Source organism: Pleurodeles waltl, chromosome 6 (genome assembly GCF_031143425.1).
Source record: "Pleurodeles waltl isolate 20211129_DDA chromosome 6, aPleWal1.hap1.20221129, whole genome shotgun sequence".
NCBI classification, from domain to species: domain Eukaryota; kingdom Metazoa; phylum Chordata; class Amphibia; order Caudata; family Salamandridae; genus Pleurodeles; species Pleurodeles waltl.
The window spans coordinates 321098610-321116188 of NC_090445.1; the positions used below are offsets into that span (position 1 = coordinate 321098610).

General features: G+C 43.0%; 1 protein-coding gene across 1 annotated transcript in view; it reads left to right on the forward strand.

Annotated features, from left to right (window-relative positions):
- Window positions 1-17579, forward strand: part of REC8 (REC8 meiotic recombination protein) — a 1036252-nt gene that overhangs the window by 203948 nt on the left and 814725 nt on the right. Inside the window, exon 5 of the mRNA XM_069238146.1 lies at window positions 12215-12338. Within this exon, the coding sequence (XP_069094247.1) occupies window positions 12215-12338 (124 nt within the window). The remainder of the gene's footprint in view (window positions 1-12214; window positions 12339-17579) is intronic.

Consider the following 17579-nt stretch of genomic DNA (forward strand, 5'->3'; position numbering starts at 1 on the left):
CTGGACTGAGAACATTATGCCAGGAAGAAGAGCTGAATGCTCTTGGAGGTACTGCCATTCTGAGTGTTGCTTTGCTTTGCTGTGCTGGCCTGCTGCTGCTTGTTGCTTTGGTCCTGGGAGTGAAAGGACTGGACTTTGCTTTCTACATCCTGCTTCAAAAGGTTCGCCAAGAGCTTGGACTGAGCTTGCCTCCTGTTAAGAAGTCTTAGGGGCTTCAAAGACTTTATCTGTCAGCACCTGGGCTCCCTTGCTGAGAGTCCTGACTTGGCTTTGGGTGCTGAATTCAGTTCCTAGGCCCTTGGAAGTGAGTTCTGGTATAACCTAGAAGAAACAAGCACATAGACTCCAGAGCGACTTCCGAACTCGCGCCGCTGCCTGCACCGGATCCGTGGTCCCTGCTGAGTGCAACGACTGAGGCAACAGGCCCAACACCGCTACCGCACCTCCAGAGTCCTGCCACAGCGTGGCTCCCTAGTGCCCTGTCACCAATGTCCGTGACAACAGACTCTGCTGCAGCACTTTTGGCCCCGTGGTGTGATTGCGACACTGCAAGTCAACGTTTTTGCATCTTGACTTGCTGGATGGACGCCTCCCCACTGACACCGCATCTCCTCCCCTGCAACCATAAGGAACCAACACCTCACCTCCCCTGCCTAGCAGTAAGGGACTGAAGCCTCACCTCCCTAGTAGCAGTAAGGAACCAATGCCACAGCGGCTCTAGCGATGCCTCATCTCCCTGACTCCCTGCAGCATCCTTGTTTTCTCAATGTTTTCCAAGGTACTGTACCTGGGGTCAGTGCGAAATCGTAACCGTCCCACACTCCCTCGCGAGTGGCTTTGGACTGTTGGGAACGACTCTGTCAAGGTGCTGTGACAGTCCCAATTGGAGTTATTATGATTCTAAGTGCTATACTAAAATGTAATCTTTGAAAATTCGTATCTTGGATTTTTTTTGTTTTGGTCTTGTGTGTTGATAAATATTGCCTATTTTTTCTAAACTGGTGTGGAGTGCCTTTGGGGGGTAGGGGGGAGTGTGTGTACACACACAAATGCTTTCTACATTGCCTCTGAGATAACCCTGACTGCTTGTGCAAAGCTATTAAGGCAATGAGCAGGGGTTGTCTTAGCTGTGTGGCTCCCTTATCCTGACTAGAGATGGTCCCTACTTGGAAAGGGTGCAAACCACTGCCAACTAGAGACCCTATTTCTAACAGTAGCCCTTATTGCAGTATGTAGCAGATAAATAATTGAATGTGTGATGAATAAGTGGTGGTTGGGATTTATATGTAAAAAAAGTATTTTGTGTATTGCTGTACAAACACTTTGTAAAAGGCAGAATTACACACCAAGCAACCAATAAGATGAGGCTGGAGTGAAATAATTATTTGAGATGATATAAAATATGCTTGACAGTGTCTTGAGTCAGTGGCTCAGAAAGGCTGATCTAAAAAAATCCAATGGTGCTGATGGACATGTAGTCTTCATTTAACATGGTTGATCATCGCAAACTGCTGAAGGCTTTAGAATAAAGGTTGGGGTGGAAAAACAAAATTCATATGGTTCAGTTAATTCCTGTATGTCCACACCCAGCTGGTTTTGACAGCCACAGGCCCATGATAATGTCGATGAAATGCAAAGTTCCACAAGGTTTCTCTTTGTCCTCCTTTCTTTTCAACCTTTACCTGGAATGCCTGTGCTTACTACTTAAGGACTAAGACATTGAACTACACAGGTATTCTCACAACACTCATTTATACCTAAACAGTCATCTATTGAGGGCATCAATACTCTGCAGCGCTGGTATAACAAAATGCAAAATTGGATGACTGAAAAGCGTCTGAAGCTAAAACTACCAAAGTTGAACCAAGCCTTGTATCGTAAATAAAAGTGAAAGTATTCACAACCATCCTTGCTTTAAAAGTGAATTTACTTATGTTTTCAATAGATTCTTCACCCATGATGATACCCCATTTCAACAAAGTAGCACAATCTAAATTCTCCGAAAAGAATAAATCGTCTTCTCCTTAAACACCAACCAAAGACAGACTGCCACGTAAACCTGAGAATAGAACACTGCTCCTTTAACAGTCAGCATCTTCCATATTCATCATGCTTTGTACTGGCAGATGAAGACACTAATGTAAAATGCTGCTTTATTGCAAGCAACAGAGAGGATCAGTTTATTTTGCTGGCACCAGAGATAAAAAAAAATCTGCATTTAAAGGCAAATGCTGCTCAGGTGCTTGCTTCATTGCTTCTTTAAAAATATCCATACAATCTTTGTATTGATTTAAGTGTCCATGTTGCATATTCTTGGAAGCTTTGTTATGAAGTTTCAAGCTGTCAAACTGGGATAGAAGCCTGACCCTGGAAGTGCAACAAATGTGCTTTGCAGGGCAGTCTCTAATGGGTTCTGTTAATCGGCTGAACTAGATTGGCGAACCATCACTGCTTTCGTCATTCCAAGACAATGAGAGTTATCCTGTCCCCGGAACTGATAGCGTGGCGAAATTGGAGGTAAGACATACCAAACCTTTGTCAAAAGGGCATTTACAACGCTCTTGACTATTTGAGTAGCTCAGTGTTAAGTATTTGCATTTTGTTTCAGGGCATAGCAAATAGGTCTATAAGCGGAAAACCCTAGTCCGTGTAAATATCTTGAATGATTTTGTTGTCTAAAATTCGTTTGTGGTTTTCTACATACACCCTTTTCAGAATGTCCGCCTGAATGTTGCAAGCCTTAGAGATACTGTTTGTTATCAGACAACGAAGGACTTGTTGGCTAAATTGTTTTCCCATAATTTCAAAAGGTCCACCTAACATATTGCCTCCTTCTCTGGCCAAAGTAATTGATTCATAACATTTTCTTGGTAAGCAAACATTAATAGAAAGGTATTCCATGCAAGAGATTGATATGATTTCGCTACAAAGGAAGAGATTGGATTGCATTCAGAGAATGTTTTTTTTTCTTTTTTTGTTTCTTGTAAGCAATTCTGACTGGCTGTGTTAATTCTCCAAGCTCTGTTGCCGAGATGTTTTGTGAAACCTTGCATGTGGGATGACCCAAATGCACAAAGCTGTGGAAAGTAAAAGAGACTTGCCTTGAAGTTGAAGCCGAAGACTTTTTAGAATTAATGCTGATGCCTTGTCTTCTGAAAGAAACACTTTCAGTGACATTATGTTCTGAGTGTATCTCATCTTTTTCAGTACTTGAAATCTCATTGCCACTGACTTTTGATTATTTACCTGAAGGCCCAGGCTGTTCAAAATGGCCAAAGTGATTTGGAGATTTTGGAAGATGTTTGCCTTTAGTCTTCCCATCTTCTTGGTATGGATGGGGAAAAATTCTGTAACCAACGCAGGCACTTGGAAAATGTCAAAAATGTCCTGGGGTGATATTATTCCAAATGGAATGACTCTGCAAGATTCCTACCACAAATCTGTTGAATTTGCTGGTCTCTTGCAATCGGGATGTTGGAATGTGTATCTTTGTTTGAGTAACAATCGGCTGTATATTCAGCAACTGACACTCCCTCCTGCCCCATATCACAGAGTTTAAAGAGGTACCAGACTATAGCCCACTAGTGGCCCAAATTCTCTTGTATGCCCTTGACAATACATAAAATCTACAGGTGTACATATCACTTGTGATTAATACACCAGATATCTTCAGCCGCCTCTGGGATACCTGGGAGAAAGACCTGGGGCAATTCTAAAGATGACTGGTGGAAGGCCTTGGCCTCTCCCCCAGAGTATGCCATTGCCTCCTAGTTCAGCCTCTTACAATAGAAGTACCTTCACATGACATACTACACACAAGAGAGACTGGGGAAGATAGGGGCAGTAACATTTACACACTGCCTTTATATTGTGACATCGAGAGGAGGAGGCCTTAGCTACACAGTCTCGATATGCTTGAAACTGACCCCATTCTGGGAAGGTGTGATGGCGACCATATGACGGGTGTTTAACTGGCCTTTACTCAGTAATCCGAAGATTGTGTTTCTCCATGTCACAGAAGAGTTGGATACCAATAGATATAAGGTAGCCCTTATGTGGGTGGGGTTAATGGTGGCGAAAAGAGACCTAGCTAGTGTTTGGAAGAATGAGGAGGCTCTGCCACTAGAGAAATGGAAATTAGCGACAGATGACAGATGAATGTCATTGGAAATCCCAAATTATAGAGCTAGGGGATGTCTTTACAAACATTATAAAATATGAGCTGCTTGGGTCAATATATGGGTCTCACTTTCCAGAGAGTAGCAGATCCTCGACAGTTCCTGTATGAAGCACTCCAGAAACACATCACTAACCGGTGAAAAGTGGGGAGATTCGGAATTGGGGGAAGGCATGGTTGTCAGAACGGCCTTGATGGATGCATTGAGTTTGGGCAAGTGGCTCTTTTGGGTGTGGCTGGTTATTTTTCAGTGCCTTATGTTGTTGCAGTGGTTAATTGCTTTCTCTAGAGACCACGTGTAGCAAAAGTTTAAAACTCAGTGGACTGTGTTATTAAAAAAAAAAAATCCAATAAAAGGAACCGGATATATGAATTTTAAAGATTTTAAGTAGGAATAGCTCGAAGAAGCACAAAGTGCCAGTGATAGTCAGTGGTTGTGGTAGACTGGAGTCTAAGCGCAGTTTCATGCTGACCGCAATCAAGCGTGTGTCAAATACCCCAACCAAGGTTTGAAATGGTCAAAGATTTTACCTTTTGACTTTAGTCCTTTAAGTCTCAATCCACCATAGGAGTACACTTCTAAACCCCACAGGACCTCAGAGGAAGCACTTGGAGACCAACAGGGTGCCAGGCAGAGGCCAACAGCAGGGTCTAGTCCAGGTGCAGTTACCACTGGTCAGCTGGGCACTTACAAGAAAAAACGTCTTGTGGCATGTTGTGTCCCTATAGTTTTAACAGGAGATCAGCCTCATCACCCCTGGAGTCCACTTATTTGTCTTTGGGTACAGGAGAGAGCAGGTCCAGTTCTTCAGGACCCCTCTTAGGTCGCAGACATCAAACCTAGTTCTCTGCTGTTCTTCCTCAGTGCAACATGTTCTGAAGTGGGTGCTTGGAGATGCCACTTTTCTGCCTGGCATGAGCTAGTGGGTGCAAATGATTCCTCAGCATTCCCTAGCCAATGGGGTAAAGGTTCTTGAGGCCAAACTTACTCACTTTGGGCTTTTGCAAGATTACAAAAGTCTAAGCTAAACTTGAGCTCTGAGGACTGTGGTTTGTGTGGGGAGTGTACTATAAATATCCCAGTGTCGTCCTACATCCAACACTAAAATCCAGTTTGGGGCAGTCACTGTACTGACAATAAACCCCTAGACAGAAGTCTGGTAGAACACATGTAGGGGTGTTGAGCAGCCACACAGTATGTACACAAGAATTGTTTTGGCATCCTATTTCCCTTCCTTTCAAGTTTGCCACCAGTGTTCTATGTAAGGTCCAGAGACAGAAGTCTGGTAGAACAAAGGTGGTGTTTTCCAGCAATCAGACAGTGGACACATAAGACATTATTTGACAACCTGTTTCCCTTCTTTTCAAGTGTACCCTAAAGTGGTATATGTAAACCCAGCAGACCTGTCAATCCTTGATTGACACTCAAGTAGTATTTAACAATGTAACATCAAAAAGTGTGCTCACAGCCCCCGCCCTGCATATTCTGTGAGGGTCGGAGGAGTCCTCCCTGCCCATTCAGGTCAGACTATTGTTTACTCCTGAGAGGCATTTCACACCAATTCAAACGCTAATCAGTGGCTGGGAGAAGTTTAGGAGCAAATGCCAATTACCCTTCAGGAACCTCCAGCAGGAAAAAGGTAAATTACAAAATGTAACTTTGATATTTATTTAACATCCAACTTCACAATTGATTTTGGTTTTTAATGACTATTAACAATTGTTATTATTTTTCTAGCTAATCCATTCCTGAGATACAGTATTAGGATTTTTTATGTATACTCTGGTTTTCTACATAAAACAATTAGGGCTACTGCAGTGAAAAACTGCTTTTGGGTGCTTCTAACTTTAAGTAAATGTTAACATTCAATTTCTACATGTCCTGCATTTAAATACCATGCACCCTGCCCTGTGGGCAACAAGGCTTTGTCTTAACATTTTAAAGGGAGGTTTTGACCTGTCAAATGTGTTTACTGTGACAGGTTGAACTGCAGTTTTTACACAGCTGTAGCCAGGCAATACTGGTAAACCATATTTGCACTGCCACTGCAGTGGATGGCCCAATAGGTGCTGCAGTATTTAACTTCCAGGCCCTGGATATACTTTATACCATATACTAAGGATTTTTATAGGCATGTAAATATGCAAACCAAGAGCTATACCAACTTCTTCATGTCTAAAAGGGGAGCACAGGAACTTTGACATGTTGGCAGGTTTAAGTGCACAAAGTTCTGATGCCAGTAAAAAAAAAAAAAACATTGGGTTCTGCAAAAGGTGAAAAATACGGGATGACGGCAGAAAAGGAGGATTTCCTACAGTGCTGTTTGCCCTTTGTGGTAGAGGAATGTGTTCCAAGTCTAAAGTGATTTGGTTTCCTTCTTTAAAAACTTTAGCCAGAACCACCTTCGGTGAAACGGATGGACTACTTCGAGATGTTCTTCATAACAGATTTGCACAGTGTTTAGCACCCATCTGTCTTTGGTTGTGTTTTGTTATTTTTCAAGATGTTCTGAAAGGGTGGATGGATGTAGAAGGTTTTAGCAGTTATTCTGAGGCTCCTGGTGGGGTTTTACTGTTGAGAATCCTGGTCTATCAAAGACATTATCTGATTATATTGACGTCTTTGAGACTGTTCCTGTTATTCCATCCTCTGTCCTCAGCATACCTTCATCTCTGTAAGGACTGAAAAGAACTGGATCCAAACAAGCCAGCTTGAGTTTCAGTTAAGCAGCATATTTGAGAGATGTTAAGCCTCAGCAAGGATGCTTTCCATTCAGTGAGACCATGGCGTTATACCGGAACTGCGTTCGTTACCAAAAGACATTCATTCCGTACTTCTATTGTGTCTTTGTGGATAATTTGCCAAGGTGTAGATGCAAACACCCTCACAGACACTCATGAGGTCCTGCATGGTGCCCTACAGAGCTGCTTCACTGGCAGCCATTAGTGCTGTTCCTGCTGCATCAGAGATTTTCCTGCCTAAAGCATTCTAGTGAATGCTTTCTAAGTTTGGGGGCATTTTTTTTTTTTAAACTGACGTAGTGCATCCAAACTGCAGAAATACTAAACGAAAGTGGCTTGGGAGTTGTCCTAAGGAATATTGGATCCTGCACAGACAGTTCATATTTCTTAAGTAGGGTCGGAGGTACTACTTTCGTAGTTGCTCAAGTGTGGAATTTCTCTTCTACTATTTCGGCAAACCCTGCCACGAAATACAGAAGAGGTTTAGCCTGTGCTTTTTGTTGAAGTGTCTCCATAATGGCCTCCCATATTGGACCAGACGATCGCAAGGGGCACTTTGTGCTTTTAGGTGCTTTACTTACCTAAAGCTTCAAAATTGAATATCTCATGTCCTACTGATTGGATGTTTGTCGTTCTTTGTATCATTTTATTAAATGTTATTCTTTTTTTCTAAATCAGTGTGGGATTTGCCTTGTGTTGTTTTTTCACTATAGTCCGGTTTGTGTGCTGCATAAATACTGTACATGTCTCTAAATGAAGCTTTTGTGCCAAGCTACTACACCGCTAAGCACAGGTTAGTTTAATAACTTTTGAGGTTTACCCTGACAAGGATTTTGGTTGTTGCCTGTAAAGGTCTTTACCTTCTCACCCCCCCAACGCCAAAATCAAAAACCCAAATCTCTTCAATTTCAGACTCTGAATGCAGGGTAGCCACTGCTGATTTCAGGGTGTCCTAGTACTTTTCAAAATTTGGGTCATGGCTTCTGCATTTACAGCCTTGGTCCCTACAGAATCTGCTTCCGCTTTGATGGTGGCTGTTTTGGAGCTGAGGTCCGTCTTTGAATCAGAGTGATCCTTATACTTATTCACCTTGATCAGTTCGTAATTGAGAGCTGGAAGCTACTAAGATTGTTCTCTTCAGTCAACGCCATATTGTCTAGTACTGTGTTCTGTGTTCTATGGGAGTGGATCACGGGGGTCACAGAGTCCTGTGAATGGCGAGAATAGAAGTGGCAAAGAAAAAGGTGACTATCCTTTGAGTGTTTTTTTTGGTGGCATCAAACCTTTATACACCCTTTTAGGGTCTGCATGCCAGCCCGTGCTGCTGCCGACCAGACACTTCTGCCCCCTGCTGCTGAACAAGCAGAAGGTCACCTTGTTAAAGATTCAAGCCTGTTGCCTGTACCACCGTTGTTACTGATGGGGGGGCGATAGGGGGGGACCCGTATGGTGGTTCAGATGTGTTATTCATAAACCAGTGTGTCACTCTTCCGAATCAATATCTCACAGGTTTGTGTAATGTGGATCACCTCATTATCATAACTCCTCATCCTTTCACCATTCTCTCTATGGGGCACAAAGGAAGGCAATCACCTCCCTTCTCAATGTCTCACCTTAAACTCTGCAGCCTTCAGTTTTAAAGGTGCTTACTTCTGTTAGTTGGGCTGCCTGCCAGTCATCTGTCACCACCACTGCAGCTGGCCTGTTTCCAATCCTCTCCTGGTACTCCGCTGCCAGGTTTGGCACATAGGCTTTGGGGGAAGGAGAGAGGTTCAACTTTAGGCCCGCCATGCTCTTTCCTGCTTTGCCTGGTAAAGTGAATCTGTGCAGGATGTCGCCCCACTCTCTCCCCACCCTCATTAGTTGTTGGTTACAGGAGGTGAACTGAAACTGGGCAGCGATTGTCACATACACCCCAGGGGTGTTGCTAAATGGTCACACTGTTTCCTTCAGTGATTGGAGAATGTGAATATAAGGTGGTATTGAGTCAGCAGGTGCAGTTGCTTCAGGCCCATAGCCAGTGAGTGTAAAATGGTGAGTGTGTGTGTATTTGTGAGAGTGAGAACCCCTGAGTAAAAGTATTTTTGAGTGTGAGTAACTGAGTGGGAGTGAGTATGAATGAGAATGAGTAAGTGATAGAGTTTGAGTTAAAGTGAGGTTGAATATAGTGAATGTGAGAGGGAGTGAGTATGAGTGAGAGTGTGAGTAAGAGTGTTTGTGTATTTTATGATTGAGCCTGCCATTGGCCATGACATTCAAAATAATTCTGTGCATATGGCCAGGTAATATGCTGCCACTGACATACTGGTGATAATTCTTGGCATAAGAAAAGGCACCCATTGCCAAATACAGGCCCTGGCATGCAAGAAGTAATTCTTGACTTAGTGGCCCCTGTAGAAAATGCTGATGCTAGCATAATTGAGGAAATTCTTGGCATGGGGATACCTATGGGAAAATGCTGACACTGAGACATTGGAGGTAATTATTGGTGTAAGGGAGGGAACTCAGTGCAAAATGCTGGTGATGGCTTACCATGGATAATTCTTTGATTCAGAAAGGACAGCCTTTCAGTATTATGGGGAGCTGGTTAGGTTAAGCAAATCATGAAACAATGCTTCTGTGAAATACTAGAGATCAGTTTTTTAACATACCGGCCAACCAGACCATTTGTGCAGTATCAGTGTCAAAAATCTAGAACTGGAGTATTATAAGCAAGTCTTGGCATGGGGTAACCGTAACAAAATGCTGGCATTGGCACAATGAAGGTGATTCTTACCATATGGGAAACCTTTAAAGCACATGTTGAGGAAATGGGGTGAACACCCTGCCATTTCAGAGATCACCAGCCGCAACTTGTAGCAAAGGTATGAATGTCAATTTGATTGTGCTCCTGGTTATCACACAGAGGAGCCCTCACCATTTTTATGGTAGAAGCTGCACATTTGAATCTTTTCTTTTTCTCTCAGTACTTACTCATTTTCAATATCACCAATCAGGTTGGGACCTCCCTGGATATGCCTGGATTTCATGTGGATTGGGAAGGGCCTCCAGGACCCCTGCAGCAGTATTCCTGCTCAGGCCAGAGTCAACATGGTCATACCCAGTTTTTGAATTTTGAAAGGAGAATGATATAAAGTTCAGACAATTTGGCTTTAAATACATTGCAGTTCTTGTTGGTTTCATTTAAAATGTAGGTTGTTTGCCATGTACAGTGATTGTAAAAGGTGTTCCTGGATCCCATTCCTGAGTAGGAAGATTGTAGTGCTAATGAACATTAAAGAAGATTTTCCAGAATGTATTTTATCAGGGCCAGCAAAGAAGAGGGTACAGTGGGTCAGATCAAATTATTGGTGGTGCATGGAGATGGCATCCAAGTGATTTATGGTTTGCAACGGGATAAGAGTAGATGTGGCTAAATATTTCAAGATCACTTTTTCCTCCTGACACCAGGATAGATGCTAGTGATAACTCTTTGATAACGTGTATAATGTAGAGCAGTGAAAAGTTACAATTATATATAATAATAATTTTAAGACCTCATAGACAATTCTATATTTTATACCCACAATCAGGGAGAATAAAAATACACTCGACCCCCACTACTGCTGCGCACGGAACCAAATGCAGGGTTACTAGCTGTGGTTGGCTGCTGTGTACTGTATTTAAAAAGCTTGTACATTAGAGCTGTTCCACTAACAGTTTTTCTGAATATTTATTTATTACAGGAACTAGCTTGCTATGCCTTTAGCAGTGCTGAAATGCACCGTTCAGGCATCTCTTGGTACTGCAATTATTATGACATGGTTGCCACACAAGGGTCATTCTATCCACTGCCCTGTGCGTTACTCTAAAGCACAATAAAAAAGATTTTCCAACAAAATGTGACAATTGACATCTATTTTGAAAAACTGTTGTTACGAGTACTGTAATTATCTTCTCTCAGTATTCTCTCCAGATGGAAGCTCTTGAGTTATCCGCTTCCTTGAGAAATCTCGTACAGCAGATACATAATGCCATGCATATATAGGTTGAGGTGACTTGTACTGGTAAAAAATATTTTCTTTTTTTGTATAGTTTTCTACCAGGATGGCAGTGCATTATAATTTCTGAGACATCTATGGAATAACCCGCAGGCATTGTTGCAATTTGTCTTTTGTCACATGTTAAACAGTGTTGTGGTTAGAGGCACTTCATGTTGCTCTTTGGTCTGCCACTGAAATGGTCTTCCTCAAGGGGCCAGTGTTTAATTGCCACATGCTCTGTTTAAAGTACTGCATCACTGGAGTGACTGTCCCGGAAAAACCCAGTATTATGAGATAGCTTTTCTTTGCATCACTCCTTATTACCATCTCCTCTCTCTACCTCTTCTCTTACTGCCTCTGCTTTAACTCTTTCTCTTCATATCTCCGTCTTCAGAGCCATTGCTTTTCTCTGATTCCCTGGTGTAATGCTATCTGTATTTAACTACCAGCTCCATCTTGACCACTGACTCCATTTTGTGCTTAGCTTCGCTTCAAACACAGTCAGGTATTTTTCTGGGCAAGGCTTGTGCAATGTGTTTTTGCTCTTCCTTAACTGAAGGATGGGTACATAACATGGGGGAGTGAGGAACATGGACAATAAGATGTACGAGGCTGAGAATGTGTATGGTAAGGCAGGGAACAGCTTGGTCTCAAGTATGCTCCTTTCCAACACTGAACTGATGCGGCCAGCGTTTGAACAACATCTTACCTGATGGGAGGGGTGATTTCTAGAATTCTCCTCTCCAGTTTATTGAAAGTATATAAGGGGAGGAAGCTTGAGAACCGGGTTAGAAGGAAATCATTCTCAGGGGTGAAGCCTTGCTCAAAATCTCATTCGATTGGAAGAACTCCCTCTGTCTCGATCGTGAGGGTTCCTCAGCTGGCAAACAACGGGATGATGTCCCTGTCAAGCCCCACTGTGATGCATTTTTAATTTTTATTTTTAACTTTGCAATAATAACCATTGTTTTGTTCTGTGATCATCTACTGCTGTGATTATTTTCAGAATTATTCTTGCATTACTGCTTTTGAAATAAAAACTCACTTTATTGTTTTCTGTGCATGAGACTTAAGAAGCATCTTAATAAATTCATTACTCAGACTAAGAGTGCTGCATTCTTGGCATTCCTTTCATTTAATCTCAGTCTGAAGTAAATCAGAACACCTGGTATCTTCTTCCCTCATGCATGGCTCATGGGTGTCCTACCTCTTGCCCATCATCTGGCCACATTCTCTCCCTCATCGCCTAATTTCTCTGTGTATTTGTCCTCAGGCCTGCTGGTTTGCTGCTCCCTGATCATCTGGGTATGATGGAATCGTTAGAGGATGCACCTGATCCTTTTTTTGGGGTCATGGAAGTGGAGCCGTCCCTCCCCAGCCCCATGAACATCCCACAGGTACTTTTGTCTTCTCTCTTGTTCAGCCCTTGGAGAGTCCAGGAAATGTGCTAGCCATAGTTTTACATATTACTATCTTTCCTTTTTCTCCCCTTTCTTCTCTTCCTGTCCTACGCCTGTATCTCTTCTTCCCCTTTTCTCTTTCTCTTCGCTTTCCACTGCTCACTTTTAGAGAGCTACTTTTTTCTTTATACCTAAACACTTAAGGAGGCTGCATGTGTTTTTCAGCTGTCTCTCTCGTGTTCTTCTCCTCCCCACATTTCCCTCCTGCCTATGTGCTTCTTTCCTCAGCTTCACGTTGCTCTCTCGCCCATACCTTGCTTCCCCCACACATGCCATCTGTTGGTTCCCACCCATCACCTGTCCTATCATCATTGGCTCATCCCCATCCGTGGCCTCCGTGTTGCCCCCCTTTTGGAAAACATGGTTTTCCACTACTTTTTTCATTTATGCATTGGGAAAATAAAACAAAAAAAGAAGGCACTTGTGTCATTTTGCAGGTGCGGGCAGGTACGATGATGCATTTACTTTGCTCCAAAATGACACAGTAGCTGCTTCATAGCACTTTTTTTCTTTCTCCCTCTCTCTTTAGCCATGCTGTGCAGCATTGGTGATGTTGTACAGCATTTCTGAAAACCAGTGGCATAACCCATATGTCTCAAAGGTCAGACCTATTGGCTTTGCCAGTGCCTATTTTCTTTCTCGTCCTCTTCTTCCCTGATGCTACCTCTTGTGATTCACTACCTCTTCTCCAGCTTTTGTTGATTTGTCTCAGCACACTTTCTCTGCTCTCATTCTTTTTCCTTACTCCAAAAATCCCTTCTCTGCTTTTCCCTTTCCCACTACTACTACTATCCTCGTCTTGTTCTTTCCTTTCTCTTACTTTGTTTTTCTCTTTCATTCTCCGATTACACGCTCATTATCGTTCAGTTCACTTCAAATTTAATATTCTTTAGCTAAATATAACTTCAAGACATACACCCTGTAGGAGAGTAGCACCTTTCTGGCCCAGTTACCCCCACTTTTGCCTGGTGTCAGAGTGTTTAGACTGTAGTACACTGGAATCCGGCTAACCAGGACCCCATTGTCAGTGCTCTCTACCCTAAATTTAGTTGGCAAGTAACTTTCCCAACCCACAGTTGGCATACTGTTACACCCGGTAAGTCTCTAGTAAACGGTACATAGGTACCCAGGGCACTGGTTACACCAGGGGTCCCCTTTCGGCTGCAGCATGTATTGTGCCACCCATGGGGGACCATGCAAACTGACTACAAGCCTGGCATTGCAGCCTGTGTGAAATGGTGCATGCACCTTTCACCCCTTGTCATAAGGTTTGCCTTACATTATGGTCACTACACTCTGACCCTACAAGTCACCCCTAAGGCAGGCCCCCGATAGGTGGGTCACTGCAGTTAATGTCCGACAACCTTCCTTGGTTACTTAAGGGTTCCCCTGAGGGTGGGGCTCCAGATTTGTCTGCAAGACTTCGGAACCATCTGCAAGTCTCCTCTGTAAGACACTTTTGCAACCTGGACACCGAAACCACTGCCGTTCTTCACTGGAATTAAGAGCAAGACTGTAACCAGTAGGAGGGCTCCTACTCCAACTTTGTTTTCAAGTTCTGCAAGACTTCCGCACCCCCGTAGCCATGCATCCTCCAGAATCACAGGGACTCTGCCTGCACTTAGGAAAGCAAGAAGGAATCTCCCTTGGAGTGAAGGAGTCACTCCCCTGTTTCAGCAAACAACTCCACGACGACGACCGGTTTGTGGATCCTGGAGAGAGTTCCGCCTCAAGTGGAACTCAGGACTCCTGTATGCCTTCCCACAGGTACCACTCCTGCCCTGATTTCTGAAGAAGATCAGAACCAGTTGGGCCCAAGTCATCCTATTTGTTCCAGCCTGGGCAAGAAGAGTATGTTATCCAGAACATCTGGGTTCAAGCATCTACCCTCCGATCAGTCTGCCTTTCTAACAGGATCTAAAGTTGCAGCAGAAAAATCAGGTTCATAGAAGTGAAAGGATAGTGAGAACACTCCATGTAGGAGTCATGTTATATGTGGATCTTCTGCCTCGGTATTATGCATGCTGTAAATAAGACCTTTCTACTTTGAATTTTTATAGCGAGATTTTCAAAAAAATTGGGTTGAATATATGTTGGTGATTAGTAATTAGGTTGTGTTGTTGTGACAGTGAGAGCAGTGACACATACTTCAAATAGGGGCAATTTATTAGTCCTAGGGAAGCGGTGTAATAGTAAGTTTAACCGAGACAAAGGTTCCCTCCAAATCATTCACAAATAGAATCACTTTACAAGTTTTATTAAAGCAACAGGGCATTAGTATTACAGTAGTATAAGAGGTGCTACATGTAATGTACAGCAGTGCAGTGCACATGGTCATTATACAAGAGCAGAGGTTCTCAAAAGACCATATCCAATTGTGTAGTTTTGTGGTTGTTTAAATAAAATGAAATTGCATAAATTAGTCTGTACCTGAGGCTTATAATTCCTCACCAAACAGGCCAAAATATGGTTAGTCAGCATTTCAACCCTTATTATTCTCATTTAGATGAGGTCTTAAGCAGGATGATTATGTGGCACCCTTTCTCAAAAGAGACCAAGGATTAAAGGGTTGGTTAATGTTACTGTTACAAATGTGATGCACTGGTCATCACCATAAATGTATGATTTTCTGCGTTGAAAGACACAGAAACCACTTCAAAATATGATGCTCAGTCACCATGAAAAGCGAGATTCAAACAGCATATTCATTCCTCAAGTCTCTCTGTGTCATGCACGGATTGCATAATGTAGAGAGCACAGAGGAATTAATATGTATGGGCACCATATTTTCAAGGAGGTTTTGAGCCACTCAGGGCAAGACCTCTCTCTTTTAAATGTGGTTGTTAAAGCCCAGGCCTTCCTGTCTCAAACAGGAGTGATCTGCACACTGCCTTCCTTTACTCAATGTGGTTGTCTAGGTATTGTGGATCTTAAAATACGTGAACTTAAGCCTGCCCTCCCTCAGTTCACTGTCATGTGTGAATAGCAGAGATGGATACTTGTCCTCTGCGTAATTATGTGACATTTGTGTTTGTCAGTATAATAGCTTTCCCAACACCACATGAAATTAAATGTTATCATTGCCCCATTTCTCATTAAAGAAGAGTTTTAGAGAGAGACAGAGGCAAAAATAGGGCAACATCAATTCTGCCTCGAATTGAGTCTGCACATTGTCACTATCCCCAGCCTTGAGAGCATGTTGGGTGAAACTCAGCTCGCAGAACGTCAAAAATCTGCACTTTGACAAAAATGAACAAACCTGACAGGCCAATCCCACAACAAGTAAAGGAAAACATATAGGGCCAGATGTAGGACCGTGAGTTTTGTGAGTCGCGAAACCAAATGTACAACAGTGTAACTCACACTGTTTGTGATTCCCAATGGGGTTGCAAATGACCTACCTCATCGACATTCATGAGGCAGGTCTCAATTTGTGACTTCATTAGAAATGGCTGCACTCACAGGGATGGTGGCCTGCTGGGGACAGCCGACCACCATGCCTTTAACTGCTTTTTAAGTAAAGCAGTTGTTGTTTTTTTTATAAATGCAGCTCAAAGGATGCATTTGAAAAATAAAACATTTCAGTTTCATTTTTTCAGAGTAGCCGGTGGTCCATCGGACCACTGCCTGTTCTGAAAAAATATTTTTGCATTCATTCACAAAGGGTAAGGGGTCCCCTGGGGACCCATTCCCATTTGCGAATAGGTTACCACCAGTTTGAAATTGGTGGTAACTGCAATTGTTTGCGACCGCAATTGAGTTCACAAAACAGTCATACATCCCCCTGCGACTCCCTATTTGGAAGGGAAGCCCTCGACACTACCCTTCCAAATAGCGACTTGCACATCTATTTTCTGATTCGGTAAATAGATTACCGAATCGCAAAGTAGGGTTTGTACATAGCAAGATGTTTTTCCTTGTCACAAACAGCCCAAGCGAATTGGGCCGTTTGTGACAAGAAAAAAGCTGCATACATCCGGCCCATAGTACCTTGCATAGCCTGGATAATAGTAGACTGGTGTGTTGGAGAGCATGTCCTCCAAGGGCCATCACAGGCAGTAGCAAGGGCCACAAAGATACAAGTACATTGCTTGGACTGGATCAAACCAGCCACAACACCAACAAAGGGGGTGGCGGTGATTGGGCATAGGGCAGTTGGGAGTCCAGTACAAACAAGAGTGACTGCAGGGTAAAAGGGATATTGGGAAAAATCCAGCAGTTAACACTTTGAAAGGAAAGCACTAAAGACTGCTGCCTTGGTCTTCAGCACATTCCTCGCTGTCGAGGCTAAGGTACTCTTCTCTCATAGGGTATTTCCATGATAGTCATAAGTGTTGAATTTTCCCCGCTCGCCTGCGGAGATCCCAGAGCACTTTTTCCAATATAACTTCTTAAGTGTCCAAGATTCGCCTTACTTCAGAAAGGCCTGCCAACTCACTTAAGAATGATCCTATGCAGCCTATAGGAAAGGCTACAGTGTTCAAACTTCTTCATCCAGTTTGTCCTTGAGGTAAATGCATTTAAATGCCTGGACAAATGAATATATTTTTCAGAACAATTCCTTCACAAACCTTTTTTATATCAGAAAACCCCTTTGAAGGAGTGCAGAGCAGTGTAGCCCATAGGCTGCCATTAGTAATGAAGAAAAAGGAGACTATGCCTTTAAGAACAGCCAGTCCTCCAGTATCCCATCATGCCTAGAGAGAGGCAGTTACCTCAGTTCTTTTTGCAGTCAGTTTTTAGCTGATAATAATGATTAACCTAATTAAGCAATCTGTCTGCTCCCCCGGGGAGGTGGGAGGGTTGCTTATGACTAACATGGAAATACCCCTACGAGAGAAATGGAGTTACAGGTAAGAAACTATACCTTCTCTCGTAGGGGATTTCCATGTATAGTCATAAGCATTGAATAGAATAGCAAGCCCATCCCATAACACGCGGAGGAGCAGATTGAATACTCAGAAAACACCCTCTCAAGCAAAGAGGTTCCTAAGAGAAGCCTGTACTACTTGAGCATCTTCCCTAGCATTGGAGTCAAGGCAATAATGTTTGGTAAAGGTGTGAACAGATCTCCAAGTCGCAGCTCTACAAATGTCTGCTAATGGAACATTCCTCAATAAAGCAGTCGTTGCCGACTTGCCTCTGGTGGAATGCGCTTTTGGTTTACCCTGTAGAGTT